The 19,097-nt window shown below is 47.8% G+C and overlaps 1 protein-coding gene across 1 annotated transcript; it reads left to right on the plus strand.

The window, feature by feature from the left end:
• The first annotated feature begins 11,786 nt into the window (after positions 1 to 11,786).
• On the plus strand, positions 11,787 to 13,261 carry CH25H (cholesterol 25-hydroxylase). Its single transcript, XM_028728458.2, has one exon. The coding sequence runs from the start codon at positions 11,802 to 11,804 to the stop codon at positions 12,753 to 12,755; it is 954 nt and encodes a 317-aa protein (XP_028584291.2). The 5' UTR covers positions 11,787 to 11,801; the 3' UTR covers positions 12,756 to 13,261.
• Positions 13,262 to 19,097: the final 5,836 nt, after the last annotated feature.

Raw genomic sequence — 19,097 nt, forward strand, 5'->3', positions numbered from 1 at the left:
TTAAGAACGGACTCCCGGAACGAATTAAGTACTTAACCCGAGGTACCACTGTATAGCAAGCAAGTGCACTTACGAAAGGGGGGAAGTGTTCTGCAAGTCCCCCCCTCACTCATTGTTTAATTTCTACATTTTCATATATATATATATATATATATATATATATATATATATATATATTTCTTATCAGGTAAAATTTATACCATCTTACTATCTAATGCATATGGTAAAACTAAGAGAGAGGGGGGAAACAGGAAAGAGAAAGGCAAAAGAAAAAAGAAACGGGGGAAAGTATAGAAAGAGATAAGGGGGGAAAGGAGGACACATAGAAGAGAGAGAAAAGAAAGAAAGAAAACCTCACAAATATTCTAAAATCCCTGTTTTACAATTCACAATATGGACACTTCAGAGCAACATACTTAATCCTTAAACTCTGATTTCTATTCAGATCATATATTCTTTTCACCTTTTACTAAGTAGCTTTCATTGTAATGGTGAAATCATTAGTTAAAGATCCTAGACATAGGAGTTCTTGTTGCTTTTTGAATCTGATAGTGCTGCCACTTTTTGCTTTAATTTGGATACCTTCCTGGAACAAGCTACTATTTAAAGTGAGTTGATGCTGTTTGCCATCAAAAGATGCAGCTGTGGAACTTACAAATGGTGCTTTGTAACTGCTCTGTAACGTCTTTAGATGGAGGACGCTGCTTTTGCAACATGTATCAGAGAGAGAGAGAGAGAGAGAGAGAGAGAGAGAGAGAGAGAGAGAGAGAGAAACAGAAACAGAGAGAGCCAGAGACAAAGAAACCTTTTGCTAATGCCTGAAAGCAAAATTCCCAATATCTAGCCAACCCCCTAATGTAGCTTCTTTTGCAGAAAACAAATGTGATCGCTTAAGCAGGATGACAATAATTTGTGTGAAGATGGAAAAGCATGCAAGCATCAACTCTAGCCGCCGCATCCACCAGCGCAATCATGTTACACAGAAGACCTTTTAGAAAGCAAGATTTTAGCCTGGGGCTTCGTTCACAAATGCCTGTATAGTGTGCATCATGTCAGGTACACCCAGTAGGTGGCAGCTGAGTGTGTAAACAGTGTCTATAGGAAAGCACTGAGATCTGGGATGTATCTCCTCGCATCTGCTGAGCACGATAGCTCATTCACAAGTTATGTTTATGGTGCGGCAGTTGCTCCACCCATCAGAAGGGCCACATTTTCAGCATTTGTTCCCATTCTGACACAATCAGGCATGTTAAGTCAATCACCCATCTCCCACTACCCTTCTGAGAAAAACCCCACCCCACCCTCCCACTATATATAAGGGTCTGGTGACTTCGGTTTCAGTGTATCTGAAGAAGTGTGCATGCACACCAAAGCTTATACCCAGAACAAACTTAGTTGGTCTCTAGGGTGCTACTGGACAGATATTTTTTTAAAAAAATTAAATTTATTTTGACATAGCTCATATGTCATTTTATTCAATCGGTATTGTCAGGGTTGCTTCCAGATCCCAGCTCACAGAGGATCACGCTAGCCAACGGTCATTAAGTAAAAGTCTTTATTGAGTTACAGTTTCCATTCTCAAGCTGCTGCGTGCAACTCTACGTCTAGTAGCTAGACCGGCGAAGCTCCGTCTGAATCTCCGCCCCTCGTACACCAACTTAATATCCTAGCCCTGCTCCACCTTTTCCGCCTGACTGTTCTTCTCTGGGTCCCTCTGCCCCCCTGGGTCTCTTCCTTCCGGGATTCTTCTGACGCTGACCCCCCGGACCCTCCTGTCTCCTTGCGCCGGGCTTTAGGACCCGGCTCCCTTTCCGGGCTGCCTACTGCGCCGCCTTCCTGTGCATTTGAACTTGGCGCGCGCGCCCAACCTTCCACCTTCCGTCTAACCGTCTCTTCGCTCCCAGATGGAGGTGTGGCCACTCCTGACTCGTGCCCTCCCTCCTGTTGTGAGCTGCCAGCGCTTGCCCCCTGGCTCCCTTCCTCTTCCCTGTTCTCTGTCGGTGACGCTGGTCCCGATCTCCAACTGCTCTCCTCTGAGTCCCCTCTGGCTCTATCTTCCTGGGGTGCCCCCCTAAACTCCCCCCTTGCCCTGGCCACTGGTGCTCCTTTCTGTGAATCCTCCGATTCACTGGAAAGGCTCGGAGATCTCGGGTCGTCGTCATCGCTCATCTTTTCTTCTGCCTCCTCCCCTTCGCTCTCTGTTTCCTCCCTTGCCCTTGCCTCTGCTCCTGAACCCCTGACATCCATCCCCCCCTCGAAGCCCCCCACTCCCCCTTCCCCTCCTTCCGGTGCTGGAGTTGGGTGCTGCTGTGTCAAGGGGACGAATGTCGGGTACCGTTCGCTTCCCGTAGCGGGCCTCCTTCCGAAGTCTTCCGGTTCTTCCTCCCTGCTCTCGTCGACGACGGTCACCTCTGCTTCCATCTCTGTGCCGCCGTGCTCGAAACCAGGGTCGTCCCCGAAAACGTCCATGTCCGTCTCTCCCTCACTTCCTCCTGGCGGCGTTGCTCGTCCTGGACCTTCTTGCCACTTCCTGCGCCACTGCTCCTCTGGTCTGTCGTCCCACCAATACGAGGGTTCTGAGGCAGATCCCGAGGGTGACCCCTCCGGGGAACGGACGTCTCGTGTCGGGTCCTCGTCCGAGTCGAACCCCCGGAACGTGCTGGCCGAAAGCGTGGGCGTGAAAAGCCAGTCGTCGAAAAAGTCTGCTGGCATTGGTCTATGTGGGAAGAGGGCATGAAACTCGTCTTTGAGCAGAGGTTCGTCCAAGGCGTAGCCCGGCACCCAGCTGTTCGCACTGGCCGGGGTGCCCTCCTTGGCGAGAAAGTATTCTACCCCTTCTTCCCCCCATCTGGAATCCAAAATCTCTGTGACTTCGTTGATGCGCTCCTTCTGTGCCCCTCCTGCGCGCCCTGTTCTGTCTCTGACCGGACTCGGCGCCGTTCCGGGTTCCTGAAACCTGTGCGGTGCCTTGTAGGGAGTGAGCACCGATCTGTGGAACACCGGATGCATTCTGGAACCCTCCGGAAGCGCCAGCCTGAAGGCCACCGGGTTGATCTGCTCTTCGACTTGATAGGGCCCCAGTTGCTTATGCCCTAGTTTCTTCTTGGCCAACGACCTGGCCGGCACTGCGTGGGCTGCTAACCAGACCCAGTCTCCCACGTGGAGCTCTTCGCCAACCCTTCTACTTTTGTCCGCTTGTACCTTGTATGCGTGCTTGGCCAGCTCCAGGTGGCGCCTCAGCTGATCGTGGACTTCCTGCAGCTCCGACGCGAACGCATCTGCCGTCTGCGGCTCCCCCTCCCCCAGCCTTTCCAGTCCCGGAAAAGTTCTGGGGTGCCTCCCGTTGTTGGCGAAGAACGGCGTGATCCCCGTGGACACGTGCTTCGTGTTGTTGTAGGCGAACTCGGCGAGCGGCAGGTAATCCACCCACGTCGCAGGCTGTTGATTTGCATAACACCTCAAGTACTGCTGCATGATGGCATTGACCCGCTCGGCTTGCCCGTTGGTCTGCGGGTGTCTCGCCGACGCCAGGTTGATCTTGACGTTCAGGAAGCCCATTAGCTTCTGCCAGAAATTCGAGATGAACTGCCGCCCCCGGTCGGACAGAATAGACCGTGGCAGACCGTGAACCTTGAACACGTGGTCTATGAACAGTTTGGCGGTTTGCTCCGCCGTGGTCACCTTCGCACACGGAATGAAATGTGCCATCTTGGAAAACAGGTCCACCACCACCAGCACTGCCGTCTTGCCCCTCGAGCTGGGCAGATCCGTGACAAAGTCCAGGGCCACTCTCTCCCAAGGTTCGACCGGAGTTTGCAGCGGTTCCAACAGTCCGGCCGGCGGTCTATGCACTGGCTTCGCCCTCTGGCAGGTGTCACACCTCGCCACGTAGTCCGCGACCTCCCCTCTCATTCCAGGCCACCAGAAATCCCTGGCGACTAATTCCACCGTCTTCTCCTTGCCGAAGTGCCCAGCCGTGGGCGCGTCGTGCAGCTGCTGCAGCACCTTGGCGCGAAGTTCGTCTCCCGGCACGTAGATGGCCCCTTTACGGATGAGCAATCCATCTCTTAGCTGGAAACCGTCGGCCGCTGCCTTGCCCCTTTGCACCTCTGCCATCTTTGCTTGTGCGAAGGAGTCCCCCTGCAACGCTCGTCGCACCGCCTCCAGGTCCACGGTTGCCGCGGCGCACGCCCACACTGTTGGTGCGAAGATGTGCATGGCGGCCGCTGGCGTTGCGTCCTCCAGATACTGTGGCTTACGAGAGAGAGCGTCCGCCATGATGTTGGTGTCCCCCGGGACATACTCTATTCGGAAGTCGAAGTTCGCAAAGAACTCAGCCCAACGTATCTGCCTCTGGTTCAGGAACTGTGCCGTGCGCCAGTGCTCTAGGTTCTTGTGGTCCGTGCAAACCTGCACCGTGTGCTTGGCGCCGATCAGAAAGTGCCTCCACGCCTTGAACGCTGCATGAATGGCCAGCAACTCCCTGTCCCATATGGTGTAGTTCTGCTCGGACTTGCTGAGCTTCCTGGAGTAAAACGCTCCCGGTCGCCACACCCCTTGCGGGTCTTTCTGCAGCAGGACCGCCCCCACGGCTCTGTCCGAGGCGTCTGTCTCCACCCTCATCGGCTTGCTGGGGTTGACGTGAAGCAGCTGCTCTTCCGACGCGAAGAGACGCTTGAGTGCCTGAAAGGACTGTTCCGCCTGCTCTGTCCAAATGAACTTCTTTTTCTTGGAGCTAAGCGTGTCAGTGATGGCCGCCGTCTGCATAGCGAAGCCCTTGATAAACTTGCGATAGAAGTTCGCAAAGCCGACAAACCGTTGGACCTCCTTCCGGTTGCGTGGGCTCTTCCAATCCAACACCGCTCGAACCTTGGCGCTGTCCATGGCGAGCCCCTTGTCAGACAGCTTGTAGCCCAGAAAATCCACCTCCGTCACGTCAAATTGGCACTTCTCCAGCTTGGCGTAGAGCCTATGTTGCTTTAGCCTGTTCAGCACTTCCTTGACGTGTTTGTCATGCTCCTGTTGCGACTCCGAAAAGATCAGGATGTCATCTAAGAAACAGACGCACGTCTTGTAGAGAAGTCCCGCCAACACGTGATGCATGAATGCTTGAAAAACGTGGGCGCCATTTTGCAATCCAAACGGCATAACTCTATATTCGTAGGTCCCCAGTGGCGTGAACATGGCTGTTTTCCACTCATCTCCCTCCCGCATGCGAATGAGGTTGTACGCCCCTCGCAGGTCCAACTTGGTGAACACTCTGCCCTTCCGCACCTTTGCGAGGAGGTCGTCAATTCGGGGCATGGGGAAGTCCGATGGCTTAGTCACACTGTTCAAGATCCTGTAATCCACTACAAGTCTCTTTTGGGGCGTATCCCGCTTCTTAACGAAGAACACCGGACTGCCTCCCGCTGCCTTGGACTCCCGGATGAAACCGCGCTCCAAATTATGATCTATGAACTCCTTGAGTTCTTGCAGTTCGTCCTCTGACATGGAATACAGTCTCCCCTTAGGCAGCGCCGCTCCTGGCAGCAGGTCAATCTTGCAGTCATATGGCCTGTGAGGTGGTAGCCGGTCTGCCTCCTTCTCGCAGAAAACTTCCAAAAATTCTGCGTACTTGTGGGGAATCGCTTGCAGCGTGCCTAGCAGCAGCTGTGACTCCTCTTCCTCTCCTTCCTGCCTGGGCACGATGCAGTGTTCAGCACAAAAAGAAGAGCCGAAGGTCAGCTGCCTCTGGTACCAAGCCAGCGTTGGGCTGTGCTTGTCCAGCCAACTCATGCCCAACACAATGGGCGTGTCCGATAATTGAGTGACGTTGAAGCTTATGACTTCTTTGTGATTCCCAAGTCGCATCACCATTGGTGGCGTTTGCTGCACCACTTGCCCCCCTAGCAGCTCCCTGCCGTCCACCGTGACAACCTGCAGGGGCAGTGTGGCCGGCAGCAACTGTATAGCATGCTTGTTGACAAAGTCCTGCCCTATAAAGTCCGCATTGCTGCCTGAGTCAATGGTGATTGGCACGTCCATGGTGATGCCATTGGGCAGCTGGAGCGATGCGGTGAGCCTCACCACTGGTTTGGGCGGGAGGGGGTTCACGGGCTGTAAAATCTCTGGGGACTGCATCATTAACACGTCTGGCTGGGCCCCAGTGCCTCTTCCTCCAGCCAGACTGCGTCGTTTCCCTGCTGTGGTCCTCCTTGCTGCGTTGCTGCAGTCACCATTGCTGAGGCTGCAGTGAGCTTGTTGAGCCTCTGGGGACACTCTTTCGCCATATGCCCTGGCTCCTCACAGACGTAACACTTCCTGTTCCCTCTAGGAGGCTTCGCTTTCACTGCTGCTGGTGCTAGGGCTCTGGTTGCTGACTGAGCCCTGGCACCTCCAACCTCCATAGGTTCAGCTCCTCCTCCTGGCGGAGGCGTGGATTGCGTACGCGCTGCTTCTCTGGGAAAGAAGGAGGAGCCCCTGGCTGTTTCGCGCCCTCCACGCCCTTCGTCCCTGCTCCACGGGCGTCCTTCCAGCCGCACCCCCACTGCCAGCGCCCTCTGCACGACCTCCTGGGTGGTTCGGGGTCTCTCCCCCCTCGCAATTTCATCTTTCACAGAGCTGTGTAATCCCTCCCAGAACAGGTCTCTTACAGGAGTCGAATCTCTGTCCCATTCTAGGGCACTGGCCAAGGCGAAAAAGCGGGCATGGTACTGCCGTACGCTGGCCCTTCCCTGTTTCAGTCCATGAATCTGTTGCCTAGCAAGATCCACGTCAATGCTTGATAAAAAACACGCATCCATCGCTTTAATAAAGGCATTCGCATTTTGGAGCGCCGGATCGTTATCCCTCCACAAATTGCGCAGCCATGCTCTGGCATCCCCATGCAAATAAGACATGATGAATCCCACTTTCTCTTGCTCATCTCTAAAATCTTTACTCAGCAGTTGCAGTGCACACAGTACGTCTGCTTTAAAATTGGGATACTGTTGCAGGTTCCCATCGAAGTGAGAGACCAGACCGCCTGTGCGTCTCCCCAACCCAATCCCCTCTGGTTTGGGTGTCTGTTGCCCTTGCTTCGTAAGCACTTCCAACCTGACCTGGAGATCCCTGTAGGCGGCAGCTGCGTCCTCCTCTCTCTTCCTGGATGCGAGAGCCTCGGCATTCAGCTGTGACACTGCTTCTCTGAGTTCCGCTATCTGCTGTTCAGCCGTCATGTCGGCTGCCGTTCGTGAGCTCGCTAGTAGGCACCTGCTTCTCTCCTCTCCTCGAGGCTGTAGATGCCCACAATTCTGGAGACGGAGCTTACTGTCAGGGTTGCTTCCAGATCCCAGCTCACAGAGGATCACGCTAGCCAACGGTCATTAAGTAAAAGTCTTTATTGAGTTACAGTTTCCATTCTCAAGCTGCTGCGTGCAACTCTACGTCTAGTAGCTAGACCGGCGAAGCTCCGTCTGAATCTCCGCCCCTCGTACACCAACTTAATATCCTAGCCCTGCTCCACCTTTTCCGCCTGACTGTTCTTCTCTGGGTCCCTCTGCCCCCCTGGGTCTCTTCCTTCCGGGATTCTTCTGACGCTGACCCCCCGGACCCTCCTGTCTCCTTGCGCCGGGCTTTAGGACCCGGCTCCCTTTCCGGGCTGCCTACTGCGCCGCCTTCCTGTGCATTTGAACTTGGCGCGCGCGCCCAACCTTCCACCTTCCGTCTAACCGTCTCTTCGCTCCCAGATGGAGGTGTGGCCACTCCTGACTCGTGCCCTCCCTCCTGTTGTGAGCTGCCAGCGCTTGCCCCCTGGCTCCCTTCCTCTTCCCTGTTCTCTGTCGGTGACGCTGGTCCCGATCTCCAACTGCTCTCCTCTGAGTCCCCTCTGGCTCTATCTTCCTGGGGTGCCCCCCTAAACTCCCCCCTTGCCCTGGCCACTGGTGCTCCTTTCTGTGAATCCTCCGATTCACTGGAAAGGCTCGGAGATCTCGGGTCGTCGTCATCGCTCATCTTTTCTTCTGCCTCCTCCCCTTCGCTCTCTGTTTCCTCCCTTGCCCTTGCCTCTGCTCCTGAACCCCTGACAGGTATATACACAATCAGTATATATACCCAGTATATATACCCAAGTTCATTTTCCTGGATTCTTAGTGAAACAGCTTTAAAGGCAGTTTTTACCCAGGTTCTCTTCCACAAAGTATTGTCTAATGGCTCACCGAAATCGTTTCCCCCATCACGTCTTTCGAATTGGACAGCAGGGTGGAACCAGTGGCCTTCCAGGAGTTTTTGGACTCCAACTCCCGTCAGTCAACATGGCCAATGATGAGGGGTGATGGGACAAGGAGTCCAACAGCATCTAGGGGGTATGGTTACCAGATTTTTTTCAATGAATCCTGGGACACTTTTTGTTTTGTTTTGTTTTTTGAAGCTGAGTAGCAACAGGGCGTCAGTAGTGGGGATGGTGAGGCAAAAGACCCTGGGCCCAAGCACGCATGCATATTGTATAAAGGTGCAAAGCCCTTCTTTCGCACCCTGTGAAACATAAATGCGCAGGTTTTTTAAAAACTGGGCAACAGCACGCCACACACCCGTGACTCTTGAGCCTCCCCCGATCTCCTGCCCCCTTCCTCCTTTGTTTTGACTGATTGGGGCAGGCTTGGGAGTCACAGTGGGTGACTGTTGCCCAGTTTTTTTTAAAAAAATCTCTGCGCATTTATGTTTCACAGGGTGCAAAAGAAGGGCTTTGCACCTTGCCTGGCAGAGAAACCACATGCCTTGCACCCCTCCTGGGCAATGCCTGCCCACCTGTGACTCCCGAGCCTCCCCTGATCTGTCAAAACAAAGGGGGAAGGGGGCAGGAGATCTGGTTCCCCTTCAGCAGTGGCGGCGGCAGCGAGCAGTGAGCAGCTCCTGAAGCCAGCCAGAGCCAACTGCGCTACCAGGTTGGATCCGGGCTGCTGAGGCTGCCACTGCCACTGCCATGTTTTCCAGGGCCAAATTTGCAAATCTGGGGATGTCTGGTAACCCTAATCTAGGGGGCCCACAGGTTCCCCATATCTGATCCAGGATTTAGGGACACACCATCTGAACACGAATGTAGTTAATAGAACTAGCAATTTTATTAAATTGTTGAATCTTTGTAAAACATCTTGGATCCATTCCAGTCTGGCTTCTGACCAGGTCATGGCACTAAAACTGCCTTGGGCACCCTTGTTGATGACATCTATCAGGTGAGAATTATGGATAGTGTGACCCTGCTTGTCCTCCTTCGTCTCTCCATAGCTTTCAATACTGTGGACCACAGTGTCCTTCTCAAGTATCTCAGAGAGGTGGGAGCTGGAGTCCCTATAAATCAGTCATTTAGCTCTTACCTCTAGGGCTGCTTCCAGAATGTATTCATGGAAGGTTCCAGTTCAGCACTATGGGAGTTGTCCTGTGGTACCACAGCGTACGATATTGTCCCTCATGCTATTTAACAACTTTAGGAAGCCTCTGTGATTTGGCATGAAGTGTCATCAATATACAAATGACACCCAGCTCTAGCTCTCTGTCTCATCTGAATAAGAACAGGCAATTGAGGTGTTATACCAGTTCTTGGAGGTAGTGATGAGTTGGATGTGGGCCAATAAAATGAATCCCTGAAATGACAGAGGTGTTATGTGTCTTGGAGGATTTTTAAGATTAGAAGTGCTTAATCCTTGACACATCCTTAATTTCCTATAGCCCCAAGGGAAGTGAGAAACAGCACTTACAACACACAAGGTAGAGTTTATTCCCTTTGGGGGAATCATTTTAATTCATTAATAGTTTCTAATCCCTCAGGATTAGCACTGCGTGCAGTAGTAAGAAGTGCCCTGCATATTTAATTGTGTCCAGTAGATGGCAGTGACACTTAATTTCCACAGTCCCTTCAGAAGTTAAAGTTTTGAACCATTTGTGGTGCCTCGTTCCGGTAATTTCTTCCAACAGTCATGTCATGGATGACGCAATATACCCCTAGATTCAGTTGTGCCAATAACCTCAAGTGTAGAGGACGGAGAGATACAAGGCTCTTCACAATTTCCCCTCATTTATGGTCTTTAACCATAAGAAGTGGGGATAGTTCTGGAAGACTTGAACTGTCAGAGGACATTGGTTCTCAAAGGGGTGGCATGAACTTGACTGTAAACCAGTGCTTAGTACAGTAGAGCACTACAGCTGCTAGTACTATTATTATAATTTATTTTATTTTGTCGCTGTTAACATTTATAGCCCACCTTCCCTCCAAGGGGCTCAAGGTGGTGTTCATGGTTCTCCCCACCATATTCTCACAACAACTCCATGAGGTTGATTAGGCAGCGGGATTGTGACTGCCCCAAGGTTACCCAAAGTTACCCAGGCTGAGTCAGGATTCGAACTGTGGTCTCCCAGGTCCTCAACCAACAGTCTAACCACTACACCACACTGACTAAATTACCCTTTAAATTACCCTTTAAAATCCATGGCAGCTAAGAAGTAATTCCTATTATGTTCACTGGAATTTACTCCCAATTAAGTGTGTATGGGATTGCCGCTTGAGTGTTATATATGAATGACTTGCATGGGTTGCATGCATAAATGGGGGAGAAATCCAGTTCAGTTCCTCTTTAAAGGTGAATCAACCTAATTTGCACTTTCCAAAACAATACATGAACTGAAACACAGTCATCCTTCAGAATTCACACTTCTCCAAATTTTGCAATGCAGTTCTCTACCCGCCTAATGCGTACCCCCCAAAAAGTAAAATGTTGATACAAATGCATACATGAATGAAAACATGCAAAATTACACTGTAGCAGGGGAAATGGCTTTGCAGAATGCATATACAGTGGTACCCCTAGTTGCAGACACAATCCATTCCGGGGTGCCGTTCGCACCCTGAAAAGTCTGCAACTAGAGCGGCGCTTCTGCACAAGCGCAGAGCACGATAGAGCACTTCTGTGCATGTGTGAAGCATGCAGAATGCTTCTGTGCAAGCACACGCGGTGAAGCGCATGTGTATTTTTGCCGCATTCGCAAGCATGAACCTAATGCAACATGAGGTATGACTGTATTAGGCAAAGTTGCATACAATTAGGAGAAATTCACACTAAAATGTCAGTGAGTTTTCATGAGGACTATTTTGTTAAAAAATCACAAACAGATGTGGAAATGAAGTGTGCCAAACTTAAGACTGGAAAAATGGGGGAAAGAAACAAAAATGGACACGATTGCCTAGCAGCTCTAGTTATGTGCTGATCCCTATTCCAGATGGGTGGGGTATAAATAAATTATTATTATTATTATTATTATTATTATTATTATTAGCTGATAGGAATTGAAGTTCAGCAATAGCTGGAGGGCACCTCATTGGCTACCCCTGCTCTAGTACATGCCAACAGTTGAGAAGCCAGAAGTTAAGTTTCCAGGTTTTGTTTTTAGACTCTCGTGCTTTCAATACGTCTCACAAATCTGAGAATGTGATTCATTTCTTTCCCAGTTTTTGAAACACCCTAGTCAGACTGTACTGATTTCATTTGCCTGGAGGTTGTGCACGCGTTCCTCTTTTATTTCCCTATGCCTTTGCATCCTGCAGAATGTCATTTCTTTCACAAACTAGCTTGGATAAGCAACAGGCTATACAGGCTTGCATCCAATGGAAAAATCCAATGGAATGTGCAGAAGAGGGGGCGTGGCCAAGGGCAGCTCAGCCAATGGGAAACGGGTGAAATAAGCAACGGGGAAATTCCTTTGACACGTTTTGCTTTCTTTAACTTTGAGAAAGAAAGGAAACTGCACGGGTTAGTTAAAGGAATTTCCTCCCCCTTCTTTTGTGATGTCATATGAAGGAGTGGATGAAAGAAGGCTGGTTAAAAGGAGTCCGGTTGCAGCAGCAGCAGACAGACAGACAAGCAGCGGCGGCAGCAGCACAAGGCAACATGAACTCCAGTGTTCAGAACAGAGAGCTGCTCAGCTGTGATGGGCTGGAGGACAGGGAAGGCATGCTGACTTTGCAGCCGGTCTGGGACGTCATCGTAACGCAGGAGGCTTTGCTCAAGTCACCCTTCTTCCCAGTGCTGTTCAACTTTACGCTATACACAGCTTTCTGCCTGCCGTTCATCACTCTGGACTTCTTCAGCACTCGAGTCCCAGCCTTGAGAAAGTACAAAATCCAGCCCCAGAGTTCTCCCACTCTGAGTATGATGGCACTTTGCATGACTCAAAACGTCTACCACCACCTGGTCTGCATTTTCCCAGTGACTGTCGCTCATTGGTACTGGAGACCAGTGAGTTTGCCAGTGAAAGCTCCTGCCTTGCCGAGGCTCTTGCTGGACATAACGCTCTGCCTGCTGCTCTTTGACTTCCTGTATTTCCTGTGGCATCTGCTCCATCACCGGGTGCCATGGCTCTACAAGACCTTCCACAAGGTCCACCACAAGCACATCTCTACGTTTGCTCTCACCACCCAGTACGCCAGCATGTGGGAACTGCTTTGGCTGGGTTTTTTTGCGGGGATCAGCCCAATGCTGCTGAAGTGTCATCCTTTGACGGAGATGACATTCTTCATTGCCAACATCTGGTTTGCGGTGGAGGATCATTCTGGCTATGACTTGCCGTGGTCGACCCACAGACTGGTCCCATTTGGTCTGTATGGAGGAGCACCGCACCACGATCTCCATCACTTGAAGTTCAAATTCAACTATGCCCCATACTTTACCCACTGGGACCGTCTCTTTGGAACGCTTAGCCATGCTGTCGGGGAAAATGACATGTCAGAGAAGCTGGCCAGAAGCTGAGTTCAGCCATCCTCTCCAGATTAACCATCTGGAAACAAACCCACACCATTGCACTGCATTTATTTATATTAATGTATTTATGGAACAGTTTTTGTGAAGTATGCATAGCCCTATGGTTGTTTGGAACAAGCAATTTTAATGAAGCCATCGGAGAGAGGCTATCACTGTGAGTCCATTTTCTTTTGGCTATCCAAGCTTTTATAAGGCTAATGTGTATGCTCAATGTGTATGTAAGAGAGTTTCTGCTTGCTGAAATGAGAAGATGAGTTGTGAGAGTCAAATTAATGCTTATTATGATTCCTATGGAATATATCTTGGCTTCATATTGGAAATAAAATATGGACACACAAAGAAAAATGAAGAAGAAGAAGCATCTAACCTGATAACATTTCTGATGACTGTCAATAGATCTAATGGATATGCGATTTGTTATAATTTGTTCAGTCAGAATTATTTATGTTTTATTATTTTATACTGGAAAAATAAATATTTATATTGTTCCATTTCCCCCTTTTGTGTTTATTTTCCACACTATTTTTCAAAAGCAATGGAATAGATTTTTCTAGGTGACCAATTTGACAACCCAGTCTTATGCATGCCAACCCAAAAGTGACCTTTATTTATTTCCATTTGACTTACTCCCAAATACGTGTGTCTAGGATTTCAGTTGTAGATCCACATGATACATTTAAAGGATATTCAACACACATTTAAAGCACATGGCTTCCTCCAAAGAATCCAGGGAACTGTAGTTTCTGCCTCACAGAATTACCATATCTAGCACTCTTAACAAACTACAGGTCCCAGAATTCTTTGAAATACGTCATATTAAATGTATAGTCTGCATACACAGCAGAAAGAGGTGATACAATTCTCAAGTGGCAAGGTGGACCACACCACTTTAGACTGCATGGGTTCCACATGTGAAAAAGCTTCCTAAAATTAAAACAAAAACACAGCCTATTATAACCAGCCCACTTCTTGCCGTGTTGATCTTCTACCTGCAGCTTCAGGAGGGCATTAAATCATGTGATATCCACCCTCCATCGGTAGTCTGAATTTGAAGAGCCCAACTACCCCTTTGAAACCTTATTGTGTCATTCTGCTACATGTGAAGATCAAGCCTCACAATGTAATCCTATGCATGTTTACTCAGAAGTAAGCTCCCATGAATTTTCAATGGGATCCTCTTGGATCAGTGCATGAAGAAAAGCATCCTCAGTTTCCTAAACTGTGATTTCTGCCATCCCCTCCAGCTAATCACACTGCATTTAAAGTTCATTCATAGGGATATAGTCTACATCAGTGGCAGAATCTGGAAATTATTATTTTTAGGAAGGGGGAAAAACCAGTAAAAGCTACTTCCTAAATATCCTCCTTCCTAAACATTTGTGCTGGCCTATTTGCATACGATGCTGGTGTACCGCTGTTGCAGTGATGCTTATATAGCTGCTTATAACCTGTCCTAAGCATTGTGGTGCAGCCAAATCAGCATTTTTCTAGAGGGACAGTTCCTTTTTAACTTCCAGTATCCCCCCTCTGATATCTATCTATCATCTATCATCTATCATCTATCATCTATCATCTATCATCTATCATCTATCATCTATCATCTATCATCTATCTATCTATATCTATCTATCATCTATCTATATCTATCTATCTATCATCTATCTATCATCTATCTATCTATCTATCTATCATCTATCTATCTATCTATCTATCATCTATCATCTATCATCTATCTATCATCTATCATCTATCTATCTATCTATCTATCTATCATCTATCATCTATCATCTATCATCTATCATCTATCTATATCTATCTATCTATCTATCTATCTATCATCTATCTATCTATCTATCTATCTATCTATCTATCATCTATCTATCTATCTATCTATCTATCTATCTATCATCTATCTATCTATCATCTATCTCTATCATCTACCTATCTATCATCATATTATCTATCTGTCTATCTATATCTATCTATCATCTATCTATCTATCTATCTATCTATCATCTATCTATCTATCATCATCTATCATCTATCTATCTTCTATCTATCTATCATAATCATCTCTCTCTCTCTCTCTATCATCTACCATCTATCTATCATCTATCTATCTATCTATCTATCTATCTATCTATCATCTATCTATCATCTATCTATCTCTATCATCTATCTGAAATAATTCAAAACAGTAAAAGAAAAGGAGAAAAGGAAAGGACCGGCAATAGCAGAACATAACAGAACACAGAAGAAAAATTAATGGAAACTTCCAGTGCAGCAGAATTTCTCAGACATTGGGCTGAGACCCACACATGGGACTTGGGCCGCTTTCAGTTGAGTCTCAGTGCCACAGCCTACAAATTGCTTCCTCATTTACCTGCACCATCCCCACTAGCCATGTCTTTCGGGTGGACCAGCAAGTGTTTGCATGCTGGTAAAGATGGCTGAGAGACAGCGAAGTTTGGGGGTGGGGTGGAAATGGAAGGATTTAATAATTTCCAAAGACAAATCAGATATCAGTAGAAAATGTCAGTAACCGCCAGCTGTAGTATGGCAATCTCTGCCTCCAGAATTCTGTGACTGTTGGGCTCTCAGTCTTTGTCAACCTTTCCAAGTGAGCTCTGGGGGTAGAAAGTCTGAGAGCCCCTGCAGTAGAAGGTTTGGGGAAAGGCATCCTATAGAAATGATTAACAAATATTGTAATTAACCCAGCCCTTCAATTTCTATTTCTAATGAGATATTTGTGGGTGGTGGGCAGTATATCTACATACTTATGGGTGGATATGTTTGTATGCCCCTCTTTGCGGTTGTTGTTGTTGTTAAAATTTGTATACCACCCTTCATCCAGCAGTTTTTATTATGAAACATTAGCCAGGGAGACATGGGTTTGCTGTTTTCATATGAGTTCATGGCTAGCTCTGTGGGGATTTGACCACTGGAAGCAATGATCAGAATCCAGCACTGAAACCACTTACTACATACCCACCAACATTTTAACCCTCCAATATCTGGGACATGGCTCTGTTCCTGTGTGAGTCATGTGACCCACGCAAAATGCATGGGATCACAGCCTCACGCCATATCACGGATCCCAAAAACACATGTTTTGGGGCTCTGTGATCTCACACAAGGTCATGATCAGGCATATTCTCTCCCACACATTCATTTTTGGGCTCCAAGATCATACATTTTTGGAGACCCACAGTGCCCCAAAACCGGATGCCCCGATTTTATCAGGCCAGTTGCTGGTTATGTTACTACACTGACTCATGCATGGGAAAGTGTTTAATGCATCCGTTCCTCTTCAAGAAAACAAGCCTTTATGTTTTGAAATCCCCAAATCTAGGAACATTGGAAGCTGCCTTATACTGAGTCTGACCACAGGCCCATCTTGCTCCATGCTGTATCTAAATTGTGCAGCTGTTGTTCTCCTGGGTATCAGACAAGGGTCTTTCTCTGTCTTACCTTGAGATGCCTGGGACTGAACATATCCTTACTGGACTCAGTGCATCTATACTGGAGATTATTGGGATTGGATCTGGGACCTTTGATCTCAAAGCATATGCCCTGCCACCGAGCCATAAATCAGATGATGAGACCTTTAGACACACTCTCATGTTTTAGTACAGCAAGTTTCAGGACTGGCGCTATATTGCAGCTATTGGGTGGTTTTTAACTGTTTTAGTGTTGTGGCTCACCCCTGACACGGATGGCACAATTTTCTCCATGTCACTCCAAATGCCTTCCTTAAGTCTGGGTTGGTGTTACCTTCGTGAGTAGCCAAAGCACACCATGTGTGATTATATCTTCTGCATGGACAGCTCTAAAAGGTGCTGCAAAGTTTAAGTGGTGGCTGTAAAGTATAACTGGCCTGTAAAATTGCCTGGGTGGAAGCAGCATTTAAATAAAATAGATGGGACCTGAGTCATTTGCAACATGGGTGCAGCACCCATGTGAAAGGTCTCACCAGAGCCCTGTTTTCCAAACCTGCATCAGAGACCACATTCAGAGTTGTACGAGGCACAGGAGACCTGCACACACAGCTTTCATATTCCCACCCAGCTTTCTCTGCCCAGGCCTTGCAACAGGTAGGTAGCCGTGTTGGTCTGCCATAGTAAAAAAAAAATTTTTTTTTTAAAAATCCTTCCAGTAGCACCTTAGAAACCAACTAAGTTTGTTATTGGTATGAGCTTTCATGTGCATGCACACTTCTTTGTATCTGAAGAAGTATGCATGCACACAAAAGCTCATACCAATAACAAACTTAGTAGGCCTTGCAAGCTCCTTTTGCCCCAGGCATGAAGAGTGATGACTGGATACAAAGCACTGAACGGCTAGTTGCACTTTTTTGTATTTGAGTAAAGGTGGAAGGCTAAGAGGGGCAAATAAAAACAGTTTTCATAGTTGCAGATGAATTTTGTGGTAGAAATAAAGTGTGGCTTAGGGGGAACAGAGCAATGTACACCACTGTTTTGATCTACTGGCTTCTTACACAGACTGCGTTGTCTCACAAGTCTGCCCCTCCCTTGCACTCATCAGCAGAGGCCCATCATCAGAGGTCGGATTGGTTGGAGTGAAGGACAGGGCCTAGGCCGGGAAATGCAGTTGGTCCCTCTTTTGGTGTGCTGCCAACATCTTTTTGTTCTGCCACAACTTTGACTTGGTTTACATTCCTCTTCCTCTTCAATGTATGGGTACTGTTTTTTGGTTTTTAAAATCTCTTTTGGTTTGGTCTTTTTTGTTTTATGGAATGCATATTGTTTTAATTGATGGTGTACAACTGAAAGGTCGGACATACACTTATACACCCAACACTTATGAGTACAAATGGACTGTGGAAGTAATTAAGATAGCTATCTACTGATCTTCATAGCTGCTCAGTTGGTGACTTCCTGGATCTATGGAAGACTTCCTGGATCTATGTACAGTGGTACCTCTGGTTACGTACTTAATTCATTCCGGAGGTCCGTTCTTAACCTGAAACTGTTCTTAACCTGAAGCACCACTTTAGCTAATGGGGCCTCCCGCTGCTGCTGCGCTGCCACCATGCGATTTCTGTTCTCATCCTGAAACAAAGTTCTTAACCCGAGGTAATATTTCTGGGTTAGCGGAGTCTGTAACCTGAAGCATATGTAACCTGAAGCGTATGTAACCCGAGGTACTACTGTAAAAGCAAGTTAGATCTTCTTCCACTGCATCATAGGTTTGGGCTTCACACACATACATACCACAGCCATGGGAGGAACAGCTTGCCATGTAGAAGGTTGAAGTCTCCCTCAAAGCAGTGTCTTCTAGTTCAACATGGAGCAGAGCTGGGGAACCTGTGGCACTCCTGATGCTGCTGGACTACAACATCCACCATCCCTGATCATTTGCCATGCTGAATGAGGTTGGTGGGAGTTAGAGTCCTAAAACATCTGGAGGGTTCCTCCGCCCTGGCACAGAGTAAGTGAAGGAGGCACAGCTTTGATGGAAAGCTGACCAATGGGTCTTCCCCTATCCCCAAGCTTCAGATCAAGGGGGAAATGATTTACATTATGAAAATAGGTCAAACCACATAGGCATGGTACTTCCTGTTTGACATGCTTAAACCAGAAGCTGTCAGAGATTTAGTAATAGTTTATTCTATTTCTCTTTGTACAGTAACTAGTCATTCACCAAATGTGAACACTTTCCGCAAAGCTGGTCGGTGTGCCGATGGTTTTGAGTTTTGATTGCTCATGCTGTTGTTGCCAATATATCCCTACTTTTAACAAATCCAGTTAAGTATCAGAAATAAAAACTCCTAGAGAGTTCACACCACCTATATAACGTTAAAGGCAACATGTTTGATCTTGCTCTGCTTTCTTCTTTTCAACAGTTTCGAGACCTGGAGCCTTGAAAATGCTTTGCCTGGTAATGGAAAATTGTTAGAATATTTCATGCAGCTAGTACTTTTCACAGGGCTTTGAGCAGGATTAGATTTAGGGACTGAGACCCAGGCTCAGCTGACCTGGCCAAAAAGTTCATATTTACTTTTAGAACTGACCTGCGTTACCAGGATTTCAATGACATTTTAAAAATGGTTGTTTTTCACAGTGAAAAATACAATACTGCTGTGCATTCAAACACTGTACTTGTGATAATTCTAGCGTTATCATAGTGCTACAAAAGTTGAGTTCCACCCCCCTACACACACTTTCTGCCAAGTGGTGGCAAGAGCCCCCAGGCACTCGCCCGGGGTTTGTGCTTCGTTGGAGAATTGAAGACACTGTGGAGACTGCAGTCTCCAGCTAGCACAGCTGATAGTCATAGAACATGGAAACTGTAGTCCAATAACATCTG

The sequence above is a fragment of the Podarcis muralis genome, chromosome 6 (assembly GCF_964188315.1).
Source record: "Podarcis muralis chromosome 6, rPodMur119.hap1.1, whole genome shotgun sequence".
NCBI lineage: Eukaryota > Metazoa > Chordata > Lepidosauria > Squamata > Lacertidae > Podarcis > Podarcis muralis.

Bases quoted from the DNA above. Each gene is read 5' to 3' on its own strand.
- CH25H (XM_028728458.2), top strand. From the start codon at position 11,802: ATGAAGGAGTGGATGAAAGAAGGCTGGTTAAAAGGAGTCCGGTTGCAG.